The 20,083-nt window shown below is 41.5% G+C and overlaps 1 protein-coding gene across 2 annotated transcripts in view; it reads right to left on the bottom strand.

Annotated features, from left to right (window-relative positions):
- LOC106599307 (catenin delta-2) overlaps nucleotides 1-20,083 on the bottom strand; it is a 103,844-nt gene that overhangs the window by 68,338 nt on the left and 15,423 nt on the right. Inside the window, exons 2-3 of one of the 2 annotated variants that reach the window (XM_014190470.3) lie at nucleotides 19,334-19,467; nucleotides 8,943-9,055 (exon numbers count right to left, since the gene is read on the bottom strand). In XM_014190470.3, coding sequence (XP_014045945.3) covers nucleotides 8,943-9,055; nucleotides 19,334-19,420 — 200 coding nt within the window. In that variant the 5' untranslated portion in view covers nucleotides 19,421-19,467. Of the gene's footprint in view, nucleotides 1-8,942; nucleotides 9,056-12,709; nucleotides 12,984-19,333; nucleotides 19,468-20,083 lie in introns of those variants that run through there. The other variant, XM_014190471.3, reaches the window with a different exon arrangement.

Raw genomic sequence — 20,083 nt, forward strand, 5'->3', positions numbered from 1 at the left:
TGTCTTGTGTTTGTCAGATCCAGCTGGCCTGTCAGACTGACTGTTCTAGTGTCAGGGTTAAGTGTAATGTTCCCCTGGAAGCTGGATCTAGAGTATTTCAGTCAGTAATGCCAGGCTCAAGTCTACAGAGTTAAGACAGATTTATTAAGCCAGAGCCTTGACCATCAGCTTGGAAGCTTTTATCACTGCTTAGGCACGACGGATTGGCCGGCGAATCATTGTGCCCTGTCTTCTCATACTGTACAGGGAAGGCAGTTAGTATGAGTCATTCAGTTGCCCAGACACCCTTAATAAGCCTAATATCCTTTACAATCAGACAGGGTCTCTCTGAGGCACTCCAGGGTACACAGCAGACGGGGGTGGGAAGAGGGGGAGCAAGGAGGGAGGTTTAAAAGGCTTATTACACCAGGCATCCATTCCACTGCCTTCAAGTGCAAGAAGTCTTTAACCTTGTCACTTGTTTAGATCAATAAGGAAGACCTTACGGATCGTACCGGATGCTGTCATTTAGAATACAGGTGACGGCTTTGTTAGGAGAATAAACAGAGTCAATGGACGGAGAGAGAGTAGGGAGGTTCGAGAGAGAGAAAGTGACAGAAAGAGATATACTGAGGTGGTAGGGGGTGAGTCGCATCCATTGTCGAGACTATTCCATTATAATGTAATGTGGAAATATGAGGATATGAAGTTAAATTTATCACAGTGTGATTGTTGACACAGTGCAGTCCTTTGATGTAATGTCATGTGAACTTTTTTTTTCTTCATGTTTGAATGAAAATATAATGCGGTCTATTCACCTGAACTGTAAGGTGGATGCCTTTTGGATGCCCTTTAATAAAATCGAGCAATGTTTCATCAGAGCAGAAAGTTGCCAGTACATTGTGAGCATGGCATTTAGAAGATTTATAATACAATTTCATTTGATGCTATTTAACAGGAGGGGGGGGACCTTCAAATGTCCTTACATATTTTTACTTTTAAATGTAAGACAATACAGGATTTTGAATATACCATAAGTGCACAATCAATCTGCAATCTGATGCAGAACAACAGATATATTGTGGCAATATAACTTGCCTTTTCTTACTGTTATGTCGATTCTGAAACTGCTGTCAAACATGCTGCATCTCATGATCTCAATCCCAGTTTTTAAAAACGTCTATATCAAACCGTGTCAGTTATCGAAATTCCAACATGATGACATTGAAAGCAACAAAGAGCACAATACCACACATGCACCACAATGTCTCTCACCCTTTCCTCAGTGGTACAGTCTCAAATGGCACCCTATTCCCTATAGTGCACTACCATAGGGCTCCGGTCCAAAGTAGTGCACTATAAAGTGAATATGGTGCCATTTGCATTTCATACTACAGTATTTGCTAAAGCCACAGGAGACTAGGAGAGACTAAGCTGGCAGCTTCCGCTTAATACGCCCTCGCTGTGCCCGACAAACAGCGTTTAGGAGGTAGACAAACCCACGCCCTGGGAAGTGGCTCGCTCTGGCCTAAATGGAGCACAGAACCACCTGGGCTCTGCCTACAGGAGCCCCTGTTAGACTATTAGATAAGCAGGCTGCAGCCCTATCAACAAGGATTCAGACTGCCAAAACAATGACTACTTGAAGATCTGAAGATCAGAACAAACATAGCCACGGCAATAAACTAGACCAGACTTAGCCCCAGGGAACAGTCTAACCATGTCTAATTTCTGCTGAGGCAAATTAGGGAGGGAAATAGGTGTGTGTGTCTGTGATAGAATGGCAGAGTTGTTTTTCAAAAAGTATCTCAGAAATTGTCTATTTTACTCATTGAAGTGGATGCGATGCAAAATATGTAGGACGCATGATTAAATTTAGCACTCTAGGGCTGGGAATTGCTGGGACCTCACAATATTATCACGGTACTTAGGTGCCGATACGATATGTATTGCGATTTGATACTGTGATTTTGTAGCGATTTGATATTCCAAGGATATTGCTTACTACTGGGGCATTGGTTAGAGCGTTGGACTAGTAACCGAAAGGTTGCAAGATCGAATCCCCGAGCTGACAAGGTAAAAAAAATCTGTCATTCTGCCCCTGAACAAGGCAGTTAACCCACTGTTCCTAGGCTGTCATTGAAAATAAGAATTTGTTCTTAACTGACTTGCCTAGTTAATTAAAGGTAAAAAAATAAATAAAAAATGTCTGCTGCAGAGAGGAGAGCATGAGAAAACAAGTTTTTCATCAGTCAAGGTGAAAAAAGTGCTGAAAACATGTTGGCTCACTATTTAAAAAGAAGATGGAGAACAAGCTAAAGGATTAAAAAGACCGGAGGTTTGGCTCAGGTACAGCCGATAAGTGCTAGCTAATGCTACCTACAGTAGCATAAAATATATATACTGTATATACAGTGCGTTCAGGAAGTATTCAGACCGATTTACTTTTTCCACATTTTGTCACGTTACAGCCTTATTCTAAAATGTATTAAATTGTTTTTCCCCTCAATCTATACACAATACCCCATAATGACAAAGCAAAAGCAGGTTTTTAGAATTAAAAAAAAAAAAACTAAAATATAACATTTACATAAGTATTCAGACCCTTTGCTCAGTACCTTGTTGAATCACCTTTGAAAGCGATTACAGCCTAGAATCTTCTTGTGTATGACGCTACAAGCTTGGCATACCTGTATTTGGGGAGTTTCTCCCCTTCTTCTCTGCAGATCCTCTCAAGCTCTGTCAGGTTGGATGGGGAGCATCACTGTACAACTATTTTCAGGTTTCTCCAGAGATGTTTGATCGGGTTTAAGTCCAGGCTCTGGCTGGGCCACTCAAGGACATTCAGAGACTTGTCCCGAAGTCACTCCTGCATTGTCTTGGCTGTGTGCTTAGGGTCGTTGTCCTGTTGGAAGGTGAACCTTCCCCAGTCTGAGGTCCTGAGCGCCCTGGAGCAGGTTTTCATTAAGGATCTCTCTGTACTTTGCTCTGTTCATCTTTCCCGCGATCCTGACTAGTCTCCCATTCCCTGCCGCTGAAAAATCCCAACAGCACGATGCTGCCACCACCATGCTTCACTGTAGGGATGGTGCCAGGTTTCCTCCAGACGTGCTGCTTGGCATTCAGTCCAAAGAGTTCAATCTTAGTTTCATCAGACCAGAGAATCTTATTTCTCATGGTCTGAGAGTCCTTTAGGTGCCTTTTGGCAAACTCCAAGCAGGCTGTCTAGTGCCTTTTACTGGGGAGTGGCTTCCGTCTGTCCGCTCTACCATAAAGGCCTGATTGGTGGAGTGCTGCAGAGATGGTTGTCCGTCTGGAATGTTCTCCCATCTCCACAGAGAAACCTTGGAGCTCTGTCAGAGTGACCATCGGGTTCTTGGTCACCTCCCATCTCCCCCGATTGCTCAGTTTGGCCAGACGGCCAGCTCTAGGAAGAGTCTTGGTGGTTCCAAACTTCTTCCATTTAAGAATGATGGAGGCCATTGTGTTCTTGGGGAACTTCAATGCTGAAGAAATGTTTTGGTACCCTTCCACAGATCTGTGCCTCGACACAATCCCGTCTCGGAGCGCTACAGAAAATTCCTTCGAGCTAATGGCTTGGTTTTTGCTCTTGCATGCACTGTCAACTGTGGGACTTAATATAGACTGGTGTGTGCCTTTCCAAATCATGTCCAATCAATTGAATGTACCACAGGTGGACTCCAATCAAGTTGTAGAAACATGTCAAGGATGGAAACAGGATGCACTTGAGCTCAATTTCGAGTCTCACAGCAAAAGGTCTGAATACTTATGTAAATAAGGTATTTCCGTTTTTTTTATAGATTTGCATACATTTCTAAAAACCTGTTTTTGGTTTGTCATTATGGGGCATTGTGTGTAGATTGAGGATTTTTTTTATTTAATACATTTTAGAATATGGCTGTAACGTAACAAAATGTGGAAAAAGGGAAAGGGTCTGAATACTTTCCGAATGCACTGTATATATTTTTACTAATTAATACTTGGAGTCAAATATTGATCTAATAACTGTATCGATGGTTCCCCCCCATCACTATAGCAATCTGTAGTGTGCATATATTAAGCATACAGAAGATGATGACCACAGGCAATTGTGTTTCACTGTGCTTTCAGGTTCAGTGACAGAGTTCCTCTGGGATTTAGATTTTTTTTCAATTACAAAAAAACTGGTGCAACGTCGAATTCATAAATGTTGAAAAAGAAGCCAATCATCAGATCACATACTTGATTGGTCCCTCACAGACACCACCTCAGGTCCTGTAAAACAGAAGACACAGATATTGACCAGTAGAATCCAATATTGTCTCCTCTATTTGCTAACCCATAGGGTCTGGTCTGGTGTGGTGTAGTCTTCTATGAGTAACTGATCAGTGGGATGAGATCTCCTGTCTGTCAGAGGAGAGAACGGCTCCTCCATTATTGGCCTAATCACCACCCCCACCCTGACCTTCACTGTGACATTCAGTTACCCCAGGGGCACCACACTCAGGTTCAGATAGCAATGGAGGAGGAGCAGGGAATGTCCTTCAAGCTTCATACAACACTGAGTAAGCAAGAAAATACATTTCCATCCTATGCCTTTCACATCAAACCTTTCTGCCCTCAAAACTATCCATTTGAAAGACTTGAAAACAAACTGTCTTAAAAGAAAGGTTGCACAATATATATTCCACAACTCTAACAACTTAGATTGATTATATTCCATCTAAACAGTCTTTATGCAAAAGTTTATAAAATATGAACTATTTTTGCAATTTGAATTACATTAATCAAAAACTCATACCAATATATTGCAGCTTTGACGTCAATAAAGCAACATTCTGCTGGTGGCTTCGGTGATGGAGGTGAATCGGGTAAGTAGGTAGTAAAGTGCACAAAGTGTGTTGTCATGTTATGTTGCTAGTAGATGATACAAAGAAATTATAAGATAGCCAACTATCTAAGTTCACCGGGCCATGCAAAACAAACTGGCCAACTCGGATCAAGCATGGTGTTTGGGGGTGAAATAAGCTAGCTATCTAGCAAGCAAGCTAAAAAAACATGTACGTTTGCAGAAATGTATGGTCAAATATCAATCGGATTAATGTCATTGTTTATTTTAAGGTATGTCTTTGTTTTTGCTTAACTGCCTGATCTTTATTGGCCAATAACTTATAGGATATCATGGTAGCCAATGTTTGTGTTAACTATACCTGGATTTACTGTTACTGCTGCTAGTAACGTTAGCACTCAGGTTAGCATGTGGCTAGCTATGGCAACCATCAGCCAACAACACAGTTTTAGCTTGTTTGGTTATAGATGTTCAATGTCTACTACAATGGTAAAGGTTTATCATGATTTTGTTTAACAATACAAGAAATGCTGAACTGCTAATAAGTGATGCGTTTCAAGACTGCTAGTGGTTAGATACAGTGCATTCTAAAAGTATTCAGACCCTTGACGTTTTCCACATTTTGTTACTTTAGTCTTATTCTAAAATGGAATAAATAGTTTCCCCCCCTCAATCTGCACACAATACCCCATAATTACAAAGCAAAAACAGGTTTTCAGAAACTTTTGCAAATGTTTTAAAAATAAAAAACTGAAATATAGTGGTTGTGGGTGAACATGGAGTACAGGAGGGGACTAAGCACACACCCCTGAGGGGCCCTCGTGTTGAGAATCAGCGTGGCAGATGTGTTGTTGCCTACCCTTACCTGTCCAGGATCCATTTGCAGAGGGAGGTGTTTATTCCCAGGGTCCTTAGCTTAGCAATGAGCTTTGTGGGCACTATGGTGTTGAACATTGAGCTGTAGTCAATGAACAGCATTCTCACATATATGTTCCTTTTGTCCAGGTGGGAAAGGGCAGTGTGGAGTGCAATTGAGATTGCGTCATCTGTGGATCTGTTGGGGCGGTATGCAAATTGGAATGGGTCTAGGATTTCCAGGATGATGGTGTTGATGTGGGCCATGACCAGCCTTTCAAAGCACATCATGGTACTTCCTGCTTTCGTTTTTTACTTGTAAGCTGGAATCAGGAGGACAGAATTATGATCAGATTTGCCTAATGGAGGGCGAGGGAGAGCTTCGTACGCCTCTCTGTGTGTGGAGTAAAGGTGCTCAAGAGGGTTTCCCCCCCCCCCCCCTCTGGTTACACATGTTGGTAGAAATAAGATCAAACTGATTTGTTTGCCTGCATTAAAGTCCCTGGCCACTAGGAGCGCCACTTCTGTATGAGCATGTTCTTGTTTGATTATGGCTTTATACAGCTCATTGAGTGCGATTTTAGTGCCAGTATCGGTTTGTGGTGGTAAATAGACAGCTACAAAAAATACAGATAAAAACTCTTGGTAGATAGTGTGGTCTACAGCTTATAATGAGCTACTCTAACTCACGGGAGGTAATACCTCGAGACTTTCATAACATTAGACATCGCGCACCAGCTGTTATTGATAAGTAGATGCACATCACCACCCCTCGTCTTACCGGAGGTAGCTGTTCTGTCTTGCCGATACACGGAAAACCCAGCCAACTGTATATTAGTCGTATCGTCGTTCAGCCACGACTCTATGAAACATAAGATATTACAGTTTTTAATGTCCCGTTGGTAGGATAGTCTCGAACTGAGCTCATCCAGTTTATTCTCCAGTGATTGCACGTTGGCCAATAGAACGGATGGTAGAGGCGGGTTACCCACACGCTGACGAATTCTCAGAAGGCACCCGGATCTGCGCCCCCTGTATCTCCGTCTTTTCTTCATGCGAATGATGGGGATTTGGGCCTGGCCGGGAGCAACAGTATATCCTTAGCGCCAGACTCATTAAGAAAAAATCTTTGTCCAGTATGAGGTGGGTAATTGCTGTTCTGATATCCAGAAGCTCTTTTCGGTCATAAGAGACGGTAGCAGAAACATTATGTACAAAATAAGTTAAACAATGCGAAAAAACACACAAAATAGCACAATTGGTTTGGAGTCAGCCATCCCCTCCGGCGCCATTCTAGTTCTTTTCTGAATGCTTTTCCGACATGACTTCGGTCAAATATAAAATATATACACATTTCTCCCAAAATACAAATATGAAGTGATATGTCGTATTAGGACTTTTACTTGGAAGGATGAAACCAATCAGAATGTTTAACAGCAACCTAATTATGTAATGTTCCCTTTAAAAGTCTGAGAGGAGGATGAGCTGTCATGATGGAATCTTGACAAGGGCCCTTGAAACACAAGACCCATTTGAAAGGGGGAAGTTTTTAAAGGTCAGTCAATCAACCCTAATATTTCAGTCAACTGTAATCAATGCCTGACTGGGAAACTAGGGGTTAAGGAATCTGATGTTTTTGGAAGTCTTGAATAAAGATTATCTGTGGGTAGGAGCTAGCCTATAATGGATTGACTGCGGGTGGAAAACAGTGATAAAAGTGATGTGTCTGGACCAAGCATCATGGGAAATAGGCCCACTGCATCACACTCAAACAAAGATACAAACACACTGGCTCCTCAGTAAATGGACACTACCCACACATTGAGACACTATTGGGACATATTATGGTCCTGTTTTGACAGAATACTATGTCATGTGCCTTACTCAACCCAAGTTGGTCAACTAACAATGTGAGTCCTGTGAATCTCACTGAGAAGTCTTCAGACTCAGCAACAGCAAGAAGTTTGGTGTAATAATACTGTGGATGAGAATCTGTTTCTTTGGATCTGCAGGTGGATGATCCTCTTGGTTTTTGAGTTAACGGATAAGGTAACATATGCCACCCCAGACATTTGACCTGACGTATTAAGGGGGGAGTAGGCGAGTCATTAGCAACTCTTAAGGTCTTTCAACCCCAGAACACACTTTGACATCACTATTACTAGTTTGGGGATAAGTGTTGTTATGGAAATGCTGGGTTACTACAATAGTGAATCAACATGTTTGCTAGGAAGTGGTCCATTCAATGTTTTGACAGGGTTTTACCAAACACAGGAGCAGTTTAATCGTTTTTGATTGGGAATACAATTTGTAAGTCGCTCTGGTTAAGAGCGTCTGCTAAATGACTTAAATGTAAACGTAAATGTAATACTTTGGTATAATCAGCCTAAATGGTTCATAGTGACCCCACAAAGATGAGTCTCCACCAGAAAAATGTTGCACAATACACACACAACACAATTGTTACTGAGCATGCAATCAAGTTAGAGCATTCCATTGGTTGTCTGACTAGACAGACTTTCATAAATCCCACACAACATTTTCCGCTGCAGATTCTATTCAAAAGGATTCCACGGCGAGAGAGACAGAGTTTAGTGCTTAAGAGGTCAAATGGTTAATTGAAAATCAGAACGAGCTTCTAGCTCATTGTTTGTCTGTAAATTGAATTGAGAATTACAATAAAAGGATGACTAATTAGTTTGTGGATGAAATCCCTTCTGGGTTAAAGTATGTATACAAAAGAGATACAGAATATTCTGTTGTGTTGGCCCCTTGATGCCATAGTAGGCTATTATTGCTATTATGTGCCAGACAGCCAGGCGTGGTTCTTAATGTGTCTGTTCTGTTTTGAGATTGGAAAGATGTGATATTGGGGGATGTAGGGGTAAAACAACATGAACGTGTTTTCTTTTCTCCAATGTGAACTGCATTTTTCACACTGAAACAACAAAACCTGGCTGTTAATTCTATATCTCCACCCAGGTTTTCAGCAACCTTGCTGACTGACCCCCATATTGTTCCAAGGACTGTCTGTCTCTTATGGAAAAGCTACAAAATAGTTTTTTCATCCCACTGAGCACACCTAATGAAAGAGACAGGTAGGGGGTCTGGGAGGTAGCACCACTCCACTGAACACACCTGATGAAAACAAGTAGGGGAGGGGCTGGGGAGGATGGGAAACAGGATGGCATCACAGAGGAGTAAAAGAAAGCAGAGAGGGAGGGAGGGAGAGCATGTGGCGCCACTCTACTGAACACACCTGATGCTACTCATGCTGCCGGTCTCAGATCCTAGCTTGCATCGCTCCAGTTGGGTGGCGACAATCTGCCGTTCAGCTTCCAGCTCTCGAGTCAGCCGTTCAAATTGCAGTTCCTGTCGAAAGACATGAAAAAGTGATTGTCAGTAAGCATACCTGTATTGTGCTACATAAGATATAGCTTCATGCAATTATGCTTAAGAAGATTGACAATTCAAATGTTTCAAAACATCCAGTGAGTGTAAGCCTAAATCATATACAGTGGGGTCCGAAATTATTGACACCCTTGAGGAAGATGAGCTAAAATTACTGTATAGCATAAATAATTCAAATAATTAGCGATATTGCATGCAAAAAAAAGAGGATATTATTTTATATTAATACAATTGCTCAGAGAAAGAGATTTTGTTGAACAAGTAATGTACTTTTTTTCTCTAAAAGGTAGGGGTCAAAATAATAATTACCACCCGTGTTTTCAATACCTTACCTTGTGAGGATAACGGCACTGAGCCTTTCTCTAAAATGTTCTATGAGATTGGAGAACACAGGAGAATCTTAGACCATTCCTCCATACAGAGTCTTTCCAGATCGTTGATATTCTTCGTCTGCGCTTATAGACTGCCCTATTCAATTCAAACTACAGGTTTACAATAGGTTTCGAATCCAGAGACAGATGGCCATTGCAAAATATAGATTTTGTGGCCAATGAACCATTTCTTTGTGGATTTTGATGTGTGCTTGGGGTTATTGTCTTGCTGTAAGATCCACTTACAACCGAGTTTCAGCCTCCTTGGCAGAGGCAACCATGTTTTTGGCTCAAATGTCCTGGTACTGGGTAAAGTTCATGACGCCATTGACCTTAACAAGGGTCCCAGGACCGTTTGAAACAAAATAGCCCCATAACATTAAAGATTCACCATTTTACAGAAGGTATGGAGTTATTTTCTGCTTATGCATTCTCATTTTGACGCCAAACTCACCACCGGTGTTTCATGCCATCTGACCAACGCACCGGTTCCAATCCAAGTGCCAATGCCATTTAGCAAACTCCAGACGTTCACATTTGCAATGACCATCTCAGTCAACGGACTTGAAACCCATTGAAAACCTGTGGTTTGAATTGAAGAGGGTAGTCCGTAAGCTCAGACGAAGGATATCAAGGATATGGAGGAATGGTCTAAGATCCCTCCCAATGTGTTCTCCAATCTCATAAAACATTTTAGAAAAAGGCTCAGTGCCGTTATCCTCGCAAGGTGAGGTATTGAAAGGTAGTGAAAACAGAGGTGTCAATAATTTTGACACTACCTTTTTTAGAGAGAAAAAAAGTATTGCTTCTTAAACAACCATCTCTTTCTCTGAGCAATTATATTAAAATAATATAATTTCCCAGTTATTTGGAGCATAACTCAAATACTGAGCTATAGGTTATCTATTTTATACAGTAATTTTTGCTCATCTTTATCAAGGCTGTCAATCATTTCAGACCCCACTGTATATTCACATTTGGAGATGAAAACAACACTCATAGGAAAAAGGTGCTCTCTAGAACCAAAAAGGGTTCTTCAGCTGTCCCCATAGGAGGACCCTTTGAAGAACCCTTTTTTGGTTCCATGTAGAACCCTTTTCCTCTGACACCGAAAGCCCAAACAATTGTCAGAGACTCCAGCCACCCAAGTCATAGACTGTTTTCTCTGCTACCGTACGGCAAGCGGTACCGGAGTGCCAAGTCTAGGACCAAAAGGCTCCTTAACAGCTTCTACCCCCAAGCCATTAGACTGCTGAACAATAATCAAATGGCCACCAGACTATTTACATTGACACACCCTCTCCATTTGTTTTGTATACTGCTGCTTCTCGCTGTTTATTATCTATGCATAGTCACTTCACCCCTACCTACATGTACAAATTACCTTGACTAAGCTGTACCCACGCACATTGACTCAGTACCGGTACTCCCTGTATATAGCCTCGTTATTGCTATTTTATTGTGTACATTTTTTATTATATTTTACTTTAGTTTATTTGGTAAATATTTCCTTAACTATTCTTGAACTGCACTGTTGGTTAAGGGCTTGTAAGTAAGCATTTCACTGTAAGGTCTACACTTGTTGTATTCGGCGCATGTGACAAAGTTTGATTTGATTTGAAAAGAGTTCTACCTGGAACAAAAAGGCTTCTCCTATTGGGACAGCCACAGAAACCTTTTGGAACCTTTTTTTCTAAGAGTGCAATAACTTGTTGATGTCAATGGTAGACTAGGCAGACACTCTTATATAAAATGACTTCCAGTTGTGAGTTCAAACATTTTCGTTCTGGTCCCCCTTGGGAACATACCAAAAACCCTACCGTTGCAAGCACCATGCTCTACCAACTGAGCCACACTGGACCATGAGCCACATGGGGCCAAACAAAATCACAAATCAGCACCTTCGCAGTGTGCTACACCACTGCTTATAACTAACTATAAGTTAACTATAAGAAATCTAAGTTGTGTCAAATAAATTATATCCAGCCCTGGCTACAGATATGCATTTGGTTTGTAACTTGCTAGCTAAGTGGCTAGATGTCAAGATCAAGCTTCTTGGTTACAGCAGAGACATTCAATACCTTCCTGGATCAAGATCCCTGTTGTCCCTTGTTTTGTGCGTAAAATAAATAATAATTGCGCCCCCTGTGTGCACGTCCGGTAATACCGTATACCCTGGTATGGTACAGAAACAGTATGAACATCTGGATACCGCCCAACCTTACATCTGAGCAGCCAGTCTCATTTAGGGCGCTTTCACATATCCCCTTATGATCTGGATTCTGGAGCGTTTGGATCCGCGCTATAAAGCATGTGTGAAACGCAAATGAACCCTGGCGGAAATGAATCCTGGACCTGCGTGAGTAATGGGGCCAAGATCCAGGACCAGAGTACCAGTTTTTGTGACGCGGCAGCGCGAGTCGCGTGGAACTTTTTTGCCCATTGTAAACAAGCTAGCTCGCTAACATCACGTAGAATGTTCGTCTTGCTAATCGCACCCTGAAATTGTTATTTGCGAAAGCAAAAACGTATTCTGTCGAATTCTCACAAAAGCTCCAGGAAACCGAACCAGGGTACCGAATTTCATATGTGAAAATGCCCTTAGTCTCAGGCAACTCCAGTCAATACAAAACTGTCCACTTCTTTTGTGACAATGCTGAAATGAGTCCAGTGCCCATAAGGTCAAACACTCTCTCTAGAGCAGTTTATGTAAAGTCTGCTACAAAATGTATCACCTGCTATTCTGGGCAAGAACCCAGAATACAAGGTCCACAGAAACATCCCATTGAACTGGATGAAGAAGGATCCATCCAACTCTTTTTAAACCTACTCTGAGCTATAGCATCAAAGAGCTACAAGTGTCAGTAGACGTGCATTTCCATGTACTTCTTTTGGTATAATAGTTGCATTTTACATAACTGTGTACATGCAAGCAACTGTAAACTGTTGCTATTGTCTGGCCTAGTTATCTTCCAATATGCATATTTTGCATAACTTTATAAACAACTAAACGTTGTGCTGATAAGATGCAGTAGGCTATATATTTGGATAGAAGAAGTAACAAAAATGAACCAGCAAAGTTGAAGTCCTTTTTTTAGTTATATCTGGGAGCAAAATGACAGAAGTCCATCAGAGTTCCAAACAACAAAATCACTGACCTTACTATTCCCTCCAAATGTAGCATAACAACCAAACACCTGTTACTGCCAAAAGACTATTGGAATTTAAGTTAACAAAGCCATACCTTCACATGGACCATACTTCAGAGAAAGCACCAACCACACATAATATCCCACTTTTTTCTCCATCCTCAACATGTCTAGAAGTTCTTCTGTCCTTATTGAGAGAACTCCATTAGAGAAAATGGCAAGCCCAGTAGTGACTGCCTCCAAGCAGTGAAGAATAGGAGTTCAGCCAGGCACAAAGGTCTCCATGGCAACAGAGAATTTAGAACCTCTTTGGCATTATTTATGCAACATTGCATCACAAAAGGACCCTCCCACCAGTCTGCCTGCCAAATCCTGCCGCTCTCCAATCACTCTTTTGACTGCTCCTCTCCTCAACACCATCTGCGCCCCCCGCTGAAAAAGCAGAGAGAGGGTAGCGGGCGGAGGTGGGGAGGGGCTGGGTGAACGGAGGGATGGGGAGGGAGGGGGGACAGAGTGGGGTGCTAATTGGAAAGCTCCAAAGACTCGCAGGACTGTGAATGTATATGGAAGTGTTGTGGGGTTGAGGCAGCAGAAATGTCTCCTCTCCTTCTCCCTTTCCTTTCCTCTGTCCCTCGTTTCCTGTCCTCCCCTCTCCTGGCCATAGCTCTGAGTTGTGCTCTCCAGGGAGAGACAGTGACTGTTCTGCCTCAGTGCCACTCTTTGGGCTGGGCTGCCTTGCTTAGAAGGTAGTACACAATACAGCAGCATGTCATAGCCAGACACGGTTTAAATATAGCTTGGTAAAAAAGACACAAGGATCTGCCATGGGAGAGAAGATAGGGCCACAGAGGCTTGGGATGACAAAGTCACAATTTGCTTCCTGTTACTCACCACTTTAAACACTATTTATTTCTAATCTGTATGAAAAATACATTTGGGTATATGATTGAGAAAAGTATTGAATGAAAGTACTTTTGTTCAAATGAAAACTGATAGAGCTCAAGGCAGTTGAGAGAGAATAGAGTGAATAACTTAGCTTTGCATATGAGAAGCTTTGTTATCTCCTCCCAAACAAATGTCTTTATTTAAATAGTCATTGGGTCAGTATACCAATTCTAAACCATGTTCAGAATTCGAATAGCCACACTTAAAGGGATAGTTCACCCAAATGACAAAATTACATATTGATTTCCTTACCTTGTAAGCAGTCTATGGACAAGGTATGACAAAAATCCATGCTTTGGTTTAGCTTCCCAGTCACTGTATCCAAATGCTAATATTTTAGCATTTGTGGCACAAATCCCATTCAAGTCATGGAACCGATATTAGCATTTTTCCAGCATCATGTCCAAATCATCCGAAAGTATCTAAAATTGATTGTGAAGCTCAACAAAGTCACTTATAGATTATTTGAACCTGATGCGCGAAACATTATGATATCGGTCGCATGACGAATGGGATTTGTGCCACAAATCTTAAAACATTAGCATTTGGAAACAGTGCCAGGGAAACTAAACCGAAGCATGGATTGCTGTCATACCTTATCCATATACTGCTTGCAGGGTAAGGAAACCAATATATAATTTTGTAATTTGGACTATCCCTTTAATCAGATACTGAAATAGAAAATATTCTGGAACTTTAAGACATGGCTAAATTTGTTAGCAGGACATTTCCGTATAATTGTTATTTTAAATTTAAACTTAATTTAACTAGGCAAGTCAGTTAAGAACAAATTCTTAGTTACATACTGTGAAACAGTGTAGAATACTCAGATTTTCAAATGTGTGTGTGTGTGGTAGAACTGAAGAACTACCCTCTAAATACTATAATTAACTAATTTAAAATGGGCAGACTGTTCAATTAAAACCTTGCCTGATAATTGCATTACAAGAAAATCAAGTATACTTCCAGCCCATTACCAAGGACAAGAAGGAGAGGGAGATGTATGCCCAATAGCTTGCAAACAGTACACCCCTGAAAACACCATTAAACCTATTTATTAGTTGGTAGAATAAATGACTAGGGGACAGAAGATGGGAATTTTGCAGCTTCAGGAAACTGTGTGGTCCTAGCTGTGTGGTCCTCAAGTATAATTGCCTAATTGTGCCCTGTGGTACCAAGACTGACATTTTAACTTTTTCAGAGGAGACAATTTGATTACAAAATGTCATCCTGGGTATTCCTCACAAGTTATTTTGGGGGTTTTATCCCATTTCTAAAAAGCCAGAGGTTAACTTAAGGAGTACAAAACCAAGGAACACCCTGTAACAGAATAATTGCCTGGTGCAGGATTGGTTGGCTGGAGAAGATTCTGGAAGTACCGAGTTCATCTATTCAAAACACCTACTGTAGGCCTACACAAACTATACCACACTCGTATGAAGCTAGGGTGTCCTACTAAACAATATTTAACTGACTCAAAATATGAAATATAGTGAAACAAGGTACCCTATTAAAGGATAATTGTATTAGCTGGACTTGAGTTGAGGCAGGAATTATGAACTAGGAACCTATGGGCTTTAAAATCCTTGCCTTAAATACTCCTGTTGAGACAACATTTCACTACTGCTGTGTACCCACTCCTCAGCGGAGTAACGCAGTGCTGGTTTTCTGATCTGTCTAATGCTTCATTCTGATTTGCTAGAGCAACTGTATGCCTCCACGCCACTCAAACTGCCCTTCTACCTCTGTCATGGTTGTCTGACTTACTCATTCAAGCCAGGTGCAGAGCCAAGACATTCACACAAGTTCAATTTTCACCGTTCATCCCCCTCGAGTCAACTGACAAAAACATACTGTCTTAAACACTTTGCAGTCTGAAACAAAGGAAATGGAAATACGTGAGCACTCCATATCCCTGTCTTATTCCCCAAAACACTCAAACTGGATACATATTTGATCCGTTTTAAAATCCCTTCTTATAATACAGTACTATGAAATGATAAACCCTGTACACGCAGTATCTGACATACAATTGGTTGAGTTAAGTCCCTGCATGACTGATTAGCTAGCCATATGTCAGCCCACGAACAATAACGACCCAGTCATCCATGAACCTCATATAGATCTTTACTATCTGAGCTCAACATTCACTCACAGTCAAGTCATGAGTCTCCATATTGAACCTATTGACTGGTATATGTTAAAAGAGCAGTACTGTAATACCCTGAATGCAATGTCTCAAAGAGTCAAATTGGGTTATTATAACTGCTTTTATTTATAAGCTGTGGCCTAGTTGATGGCAATTCAGTCTCTATAACTCTATCACTTTATTTGAGAATGTCCTATTCATTATAATAGTCTCCTCTCCGCTAAGCCCAAAGCAGCCCACATTCTAGAATGTTACAAATTAGAGTGACTGTTTCACAAGACTTAATCATTTCCATTCATTATTTCATGACCAAAGGCTGCTGAAATGACTTCACTGCATTTGTTTAAACATCCATTAAGTCTTAAGAGGTGACCATGATTTAAAAGTGCAGATTAGCATTCTCTCTCTTTCCCCAATTCAAATCATGTCTGAATATTCTAGCTAAATGCATTCCCCATATTGCTGTACAAATGATTGCCAGATGTTTGATATGCCAGCACTCTGAATAAGATGACACCAGTTTGCATTCTCGTCTTGCCCTCACGTATAGGCTATATACTACACATCAAATGGCTTTGGCTGGTTTCATTTGCTGTCCCTGTGGCCTGCTGCTGATCATTGTGAGAGGACAAAATGAGGCATCACACGTTGGCTTGTACATCACTACTTCAAACCATGGTCACTAGCAGATCCAAATGAGGCCCAATCATAAGCAAGCATGGTGGAACGTTAATCTAAATATCATTGGGGGCCAAAAACAACGTCACACCATACAGTACTAGAACCATCCCCAGGCTGCAGGTTAAAGTCAGGCCACCCCCCCCCCCCCCACCCCAAAAAAGTAAATACACAGAATGTATCATCACACGTTAAACCTTTTGCTGACTGATGCTGTTTGCCATCTAGTGGTGGGGTCATAAACTATTGACCATAATACGTCATTAACACTGCCTTTCACTATTACACAATTGAAGGTACAGTATATTGTAAGATAATCTCCAAAACAGAAACTTTTCAGGAATTGGAAAAAAGTACCATATTTTCCTGCAGTCAAATGACCAAATCGTCCTCTGTTGGCCTCATGGGTGGAATGTTAATAACGTTTTCATAATTTACATAATTAATAAAAAATGTTGGGGGGCCGAAAATGTGGTGTTTCTATGTCAAATGGTTTTGTTATATTTCAGTGTTCTGTGATGTATAAAAAGTGTGATATTGAAATGTTCAGAGTACATTGAGGGGAGTTACTGCTTTCAATAAATGTTAAAAAGAAGAAATTGGAGTTACGAGGTTATCAGAGAGTGGCGACATCTAATTCCAAACATGAAACATGGAAATGAATGTAAGAAGACATGAAAATGCATATATTCCTAGTCGTAGAGCTTTTCCTAGTGTTGAACCCAGTCATAATGTTTAACCAGTGGTTGTTCACGCTTGACCTCCCTCCTCTCACTGCTCCACAATGCACAGGAAGAAGACAAATCCTAATTGTGCCCACCATTGAATAGCATCAACAATGAAAATGTCTGCCTTTTTATTTGTATTCACACAACTATCCTAACGCTGTCAACAGAAGAAAAAAAAACAAAGAGCTGTGACTGAGGTGCACCGGCTTAAATAAACGCAAGCTTGTGGAGGTCTGCACACACAGGGACACACACACACTCGTGCCTCTCTGTATGCAGGCCTTTAGGCTTTTATTTTTTTACCCTCCTGATAGGACCATTAGTATGTCCCAGAGCAGCCCCATGGGTCTGTGTGATGTGTGGCAGTGGCCCACTTTACCATTCCACAGCTTGTCCTTTTCTCTCTTGCTTAAAAGAAAGAGGAGTGTCAGTGTAACCACTGTCATGATGCAGGGGATGGGCTCATTCCCATCTACACACATGCTCTTGGTTCTACTCCAAAATGGCTGCCTTCTGTGAGCTATTACAGGGGCTGAGTCACTGGCGTACTGGTGTTCTTCCATGCCGTCCATGGGAGGGGTGTGTCACTTGAGTGGGCTGAGTCACTGACGTGGTCTCCCTGTCTGGGTTGGCGCCCCCCCTTGGGTTGTGCCGTGGCGGAGATCTTTGTGGGCTATACTCGGCCTTGTCTTAGGACGGTAAGTTGGTGGTTGGAGACATCCCTCTAGTGGTGTGGGGGCTGTGCTTTGGCAAAGTGGGTGGGGTTATATCCTGCCTGTTTGGCCCTGTCCGGGGGTTTCATCGGATGGGGCCACAGTGTCTCCTGAGCCCTCCTGTCTCAGCCTCCAGTATTTATGCTGCAGTAGTTTATGTGTCGGGGGGCTAGGGTCAGTCTGTTACATCTGGAGTATTTCTCTTGTCTTATCCGGTGTCCTGTGTGAATTTAAATATGCTCTCTCTAATTCTCTCTTTCTTTCTTTCTCTCGGAGGACCTGAGCCCTAGGACCATGCCTCAGGACTACCTGGCATGATGACTCCTTGCTGTCCCCAGTCCACCTGGCCGTGCTGCTGCTCCAGTTTCAACTGTTCTGCCTGCGGCTATGGAACCTTGACCTGTTCACCGGACGTGCTTGTTGCACCCTCGACAACTACTATGATTATTATTATTTGACCATGCTGGTCATTTATGAACATTTTAACATCTTGACCATGTTCTGTTATAATATCCACCCGTCACAGCCAGAAGAGGACTGGCCACCCCTCATAGCCTGGTTCCTCTCTAGGTTTCTTCCTAGGTTTTTGGCCTTTCTAGGGAGTTTTTCCTAGGGAGTTTTTCCTAGCCACCGTGCTTCTTTCACATGCATTGCTTGCTGTTTGGGGTTTTAGGCTGGGTTTCTGTACAGCACTTTGAGATATCAGCAGATGTACGAAGGGCTATATAAATACATTTGATTTGATTTGATTTAATAGGCTACATCTTACTGCTGGTGAGGAATATCAGTAGCATGCTTCCATAATGTAACTACAAGCCAATTATATTCTATTGAGCACAATCTCTTATAAAACGGAACCTAGTTTTGCACATTCTACTCAATAACAATGACTTAGTTATTATATTATACAGAAAAATTATTGTGAGCGATAGCGACATTTCAAACGAAAGGCATAAGATTAAACGGGCCTACCCAAAGTCTCTATAGAGTCCCGTTATAGTGTCACCTGCTAATCAGTGTGGATGTTAGTCTGTCCTCTGCACCAGACACACACAGAATACAAATGGAACCAATTACTTATGTCTCTATACCTCACTGCACCCCTGCAGAACACTGACACATTTACTTCAACATCAAATAGGATGGATTTCAGGTACTGAACAGGATCTTATGATGAGAAATGTAATAAAGAAGCTGGTGGTGATGGCAATATAGCTGAACCAATAACATACTTCATATTAGGTTGCCATCAGTTAAAGGGACATTTAACTTGAAAACAATTTTTTCACATATTCTTCATTTGTCCCCTTTTGATACAGTCCCGCAAAATTGGGCATTCAAATTTCATTCAAGTTTTCACAATGTATTACTTTCAATCCCCTGATGCCTAAGATCAAGCATGAGCAAAAACGCTGATCACATTATATGTTTTGCATGGAGGGCCTTGGTCTCGCTCTGAAAGTCACCCATGTACGGTACACACAGAATTAACATGGAAGGCCTTACCTGTTCCTTGACAGAGGCCAGTATGGCCGACGTGGTCTCTGTCTCAGAGCCGTCTCCATTAGAGGCGTTTAGTACTGGGCTCAGCATGGTGAAGTTCTAAGAGTCAGAGGTTGCGTCGGGAACTGGCATAACTTCTGAAAGGGAAAGGATTAACAGTCAGCATTAGAAGGGGGACATCATCCACTATGGGAGAAAATGCAGAAATTGTTCAGTTATGATATCCATCACTTAAATATCATGAAACAGTTTGAATCCATTGACATTTCTCATGTTGGTTCATCACAAATCACAACAAAATATATTACTGTATACTGTAGTTTCACTTATACCGCTCACAATTTCTAACCCTAGTATAATGAAAACTTTCTGTATTCAAGGGTAGTTTGCAAGGTAGAAAATCTGGATACAAATATACTAATCTGATTTAATAAGATTGTGGATATAGCTAACACTTGTAAACTATATCAGTCATATATCATAATCTGCCAAGTAATCATCTGGACGAGAGCATGTACTACTGATTCCAGTGTGTGTGTGTATGTGTGTAACAATGACTCTACCATCACTGAAGGAGAAGGGACCTAAATCTCCAGATAATCCTAATATAGTGAGAGTGCAAATAATGGCCATGACAACAACACAGATGACAGCTTCTAAAAGCCGATGAAAGCTTGTCAAAATTGATCCTTCCCATCCCTGTCTCTGTGCGTGGCAGTCACTAGATCACCCAGTCAGTCATGTTGAAGGTAA

The sequence above is a fragment of the Salmo salar genome, chromosome 03, assembly GCF_965601325.2.
Source record: "Salmo salar chromosome 03, fSalSal1, whole genome shotgun sequence".
NCBI classification, from domain to species: domain Eukaryota; kingdom Metazoa; phylum Chordata; class Actinopteri; order Salmoniformes; family Salmonidae; genus Salmo; species Salmo salar.